The sequence below is a fragment of the Trichechus manatus genome, unplaced genomic scaffold (assembly GCF_000243295.1).
Source record: "Trichechus manatus latirostris isolate Lorelei unplaced genomic scaffold, TriManLat1.0 scaffold00004, whole genome shotgun sequence".
In the NCBI taxonomy this organism is placed as follows: Eukaryota; Metazoa; Chordata; class Mammalia; order Sirenia; family Trichechidae; genus Trichechus; species Trichechus manatus.
The window spans coordinates 34733273-34737886 of NW_004443940.1; the positions used below are offsets into that span (position 1 = coordinate 34733273).

The window sequence follows — 4614 nt, forward strand, 5'->3', positions numbered from 1 at the left end:
GTCCCAATGTGTCCATGCAAGCTTCCCAGTCAGGGCTGCCCACGTGAGCACCTGCCCGCACGTGTGCATGTGACATAAAGCCTGCACGTGGTGACAGACACCAGCCCCTTCAGCCACGTGTGGGCCCACTTCTGAGCGTGACTTCGCTGCTTCCTGCTTCACCGTCCCCAGGAGAGGCCTGGGCTCCTGCCCCCAACCTGGCTGAGGGCTAGATGTCCAAACTGAGCCCTCTATGCCCTGGGGATTCTGGATGGGGCACACGGGGCAGGCCCCATCTCAGGCTGGGGAAGCCAGCAGGTGGTCTCCTGGGGCCCGGCTCTGTGCTCAGCAGGCTGTCTCAGAGGGGCCCACCAGCCCCTGACGTCTGTGTCCTCATCTGACAAGAGCCTGTGGGGGTGGCCACGGCCTCGGGTCGTCAGAGGCCTGGAACAGGAAATCTGATGTCACCCCTGACTCACCCCTCCATAGGGGCAGGAGTGCTGGGGCTGGGGCCTCGTCACCCTCACCTTTGTGCCCCTCTGGCCCAAGGATCTCAGCCAGGCCTCTCTCATTTCTCCCTCCCTGCCTGGGGGCATATGCTTGGGGCGGGAGCTGGAAGGGGGAAGGAAAACACAAGGCAACATCAGCGCTGAGCTTCGTGATTGTGGAAGGGAAACCACCTTGCATGGGGGCTGGGGTAGATGCGATGTGGGGATAGGGGAAGACCGGGAGTCCCAAAGGCAGGCGCGGATGACGCCTGAACAGCAGTCAGAAGAGACGGTTACACAAAGCACAACCTACAGGATCATCTGTTCCACTTGACGATCACCGGGTTTAATTAAACAGCAACTACAAAACGTGAGCCCAAACTAACCTGATACTATCCGCCTTGTGACAATCACCCAGGTGGAAAGCTAACCCACAGAAGACCCAGAAAAACCTCGGAGTATGGCACACACCCTCGTCCCTGGACCCGTGAGGGGCCGGGTCCTCACTGGAGAATGTGCGGTCCCCAAGCTGCCCTCCACCCTCTCAGCTCCGGCCCCCACGGGGGAGGGGAGCACAGTGGTCCTAGGAGGAGACAAAGAGGGAGATGGTGCCGGCCCCAGGACTCGGGACCCAGGACTCGGGCCCCCCAGGACTCAGGACCCAGGACCCAGGACCCAGGACTCGGGCCCCAGGACTCAGGACCCAGGACTCGGGCCCCCCAGGACTCAGGACCCAGGACTCGGGACCCAGGACTCGGGACCCAGGACTCGGGCTCCCCAGGACTCGGGCCCCAAGGCTTAGGCCCCAGGACTCGGGCCCCAGGACTCTGGACCCAGGACTCGGGCCCCAGGACTCGAGCCCCCCAGGACTCGGGCCCCAGGACTCGGGCCTCCCCGGACTTGGGCCCCCCAGGACTCGGGCCCCAGGACTCAGCCCCCCAGGACTCGGGCCCCAGGGGCAGCACCCTAGTTGGGGGACAGAAGTCAGAGCAGAGGGGGAGGTGTTACGTGGGTTTGCATGTCACTTTTCCCCTCTCTGCTTACCCCACAGTGCGCCCCGCAGGGCTAACGGGGTGGGGGTTTCCCCCGTTTGGGAACAGGGCAAGGCAGTGAAGGGGGCCCTCTCCGGGACTGAGTCAAGCCCCCCTGAACTGTGTTCACAACTGGAAAAGGACAGCCCCCAAATGAGCGGCGTTGAGGGGGTGATGCCACTTGGGGCAGAGGTCACGTCCTCGCCAGAGGGCCTGGCCAGGCCCCCGGGGACTGTGACATCAGCGCCAACCTTCAGCCATGACCACCCCCACCCCACCCCATGCAGAACTTCCCAGCAAGGTTCACACTGTTCTCTCGAAGGTGGGGAGAGACACAGCCCAGTGTGGGTGTCTGTGTCTGGAGCCCCCTCCCTGGCTGAGCTGACTGTAACTCCTGAGTCAGGGCTCCCAGCTGGCTGGGCCCCTCTCCTCCCACCCCCTCCCTGTGGAGCTGGACGGCTAGAGCTGACAGCGTGGCAGGTGACACCAGCCCCACTGTCAGCGAAACAGGACCTGACTATCCTCTGCACGCTCTGTAATTTGCCCCTGAAATCAGCCATTAAGTCACTTGCCGGGCCGATGCCAAGGATAAGGGCCCATATCAGCCTCTGGGATCTGCGGTCCAGACTCCCTGGCTCTGCTGTGGGCTTTGCCACATCAGCCCCCAGACTAACCCGGCAGGGACAGATGGAGTCTTGGCAGGTGTCTCGGAGCCCTGGAACCAATGTGGGAGAGCAGCTGGCCTAATATGTGCTCCCATTTCACAGACGGGGATACTGAGGCACGAGAGGGTGCCATGGCCCCCAGGAACCCTCAGAGTCTTTGGGGCTTCTCTCTTGATGGCCAAGCCCTGCATGTCCCCTCACACCACACTGCCCCCCATCACACACACCAACCGAGAACCAAACCTTTTGCCGTCGAGTCGATTCCAACTCACAGTGACCTTAGAGGACAGAGCAGAACTGCCCCACAGGGTTTCCAAGGAGCGCCCGGTAGAGTCAAACTGCCGACCTTTCGGTTAGCAGCCGAGCTCTTAACCGCTGCGCCACCATATAGTACTTCAAGCTGCATCTCAAACAGTGGAACTGCATACATATCACGTGCCAGCACAACAATCAGACACCTCAACACACGGTGGTGAGCAGTTCAGGATTTACAAGTCAGGTGAGGGCTTGGGGGTCCATAGGGGCCCTGGGCGCAGCCCTCTGAGATCGTCCCGACGTGGGGGTCCACAGGGGCCCTAGACGCAGCCCTCCAAGATCGTCCAGACATGGGGGTCCACAAGGGAGCTGGAGGGGTCTTACAGGGACAGGGGATCGGGTCTGAGGGGCTGGGTTCTGAAATTCCACGCTGCTGGTGAGGGAGCCGGGGGTGGATGGGTGGGGGTTGGCGCAGCTCCAGCTCAAAGCATCGCCCCCACCCACCTAAACTTCTGTGCTTTGGAGTTTGGCTGCCAACAGCTCTTGCCCTGGCCCAGGGGCCCAGACACCCCACGCACACCTGGGTCTCGCCACATCCGGCACCAGGGCTGGCGACTGGGGTGGGGGAGGCAGAGATGTGTAGATTACCCAGCTCCTTGCCTTGCTCAAGTGCCAGTGCTGAGGGCAGGGGGAGCTGGAAGGCTCTGAGGTCTGCTGCTGGCTGAGTGGTGCTGGGAAGTGAGGTGGGAGTAGGGGGGTGGGAGGCAGGTTCTATTAGCTTTTCTCCCCTTTCCCCTCAGTGAGGCTCCTGAAATTCCCAGGAAGCCCTGGGGAGAGTCCACATCGTCAGCAGGGTTCCCCTTCAGAGCTGGCCTGTGCATGGGAAGTGAGCCTCACTGGGCCCCGGGATTTCCCTGGGCTCTAGGGGAAGGGGGAAGAAGCCCTGCCTGGCTCATAACTGGAAACTTGTCACAGGACCCCTGCCTTTCCCCTGGAAGGCCCCGGGGACCCTCCTCATCCCAGTCATCCCAGTGCTCAAGGGGCACGGGCCGAGGGGACTATGTGCTGGCCTAGCTCAGCCACTAACCCGCAGCAAGACCCTGGGAGCGGTCCCGTCCACACAGGGAAGGGACACGGGACGGAGGCAGGGCAGGTTTCTAAGTGGGTGAAAAAAGGGACATCTCAGCACTGTCCCATGCTCCAGTGTACAAGCACCCCCAGCTGGCCCCTGAAAAGAGGGGCCCTCCCGAGCAGGAGTCTAACTCTGGAATATGACACCAGGGGACACACACACAGATATACACTCACAGACGCACACAGCCCCCTCGGGTCCTGACATACACATGCAGACAGTGCACACCAAGGGCACACATGAGCAACCCACACCCAAGCACACACAAACTTGTGCTCCGTGTGCTCAGCCACCCGTACACGCTCTGAAACACTCAGAGGTGAGTGTGTACACGGGCAGACTCACGTCACCTGTCAATTTCTGTTGTAACAAATTCCTAGGGGAGAAAATTCCAGGGAGGAAAAGGGGACAGGAAGAGGAAGCAGGGGAGGGGGCACCATTGTCTCCCCACCTCCCCGTCCCAAGTCTCTGAGGACGGGGGAAGCTTGGAGAAGGTCAAAAGTGAGGGCGCAAAGACTGGGGGAGGGGGCAGTCGAACCTCACTGGCTCTGGCGAACACCTTCCCCTAAGAGCTGCTCCCCCGGGATTCCTCCCCTTCCCCTGCGGCTCCCCCGCCAGCCCCAGCCTTCCCGGGGAGCCCCGCGGGCCGGCGCTGTCTGCGCCCCACGTGAGGCCGCGGGGGCTGGCGCCCGGCGCCTTCCTGCTCTGACCTTGTATGGTGACCCGGGGGCCGGCCCACGGGTACTTAAGCTGGGGCGCGGAGAGGGCGCCCAGAGCCGACGCTCGCGCAGCGCGACTGCAGAAGAGCCCGAGGACGCGGCGGAAGGGGAGAAGAAGAGGAAGAAAGGCAGGAAGAGGGCTGAAGAGCGCGGAGGGCAGAGCCAAGCGAAGGCCGGCGCGATGGGGCTGGAGGCGGCCAGCGAACTGGAGAGCGGCGCGCTGGGCGCGCTGCTGCGGGAGCCGCGGGAAGCCGAGCGCACGCTGCTGCTCGACTGCCGGCCCTTCCTGGCCTTCTGCCGGCGCCACGTGCGGGCCGCGCGGCCCGTGCCCTGGAACGCACTGCT

General features: G+C 63.0%; 1 protein-coding gene across 1 annotated transcript in view; it reads left to right on the plus strand.

The window, feature by feature from the left end:
• The first annotated feature begins 4328 nt into the window (after window positions 1-4328).
• Window positions 4329-4614, plus strand: part of DUSP2 (dual specificity phosphatase 2) — a 2392-nt gene continuing 2106 nt past the window's right edge. The window contains exon 1 of the mRNA XM_023734293.1: window positions 4329-4614. Coding sequence (XP_023590061.1) covers window positions 4451-4614 — 164 coding nt within the window. The 5' untranslated portion in view covers window positions 4329-4450.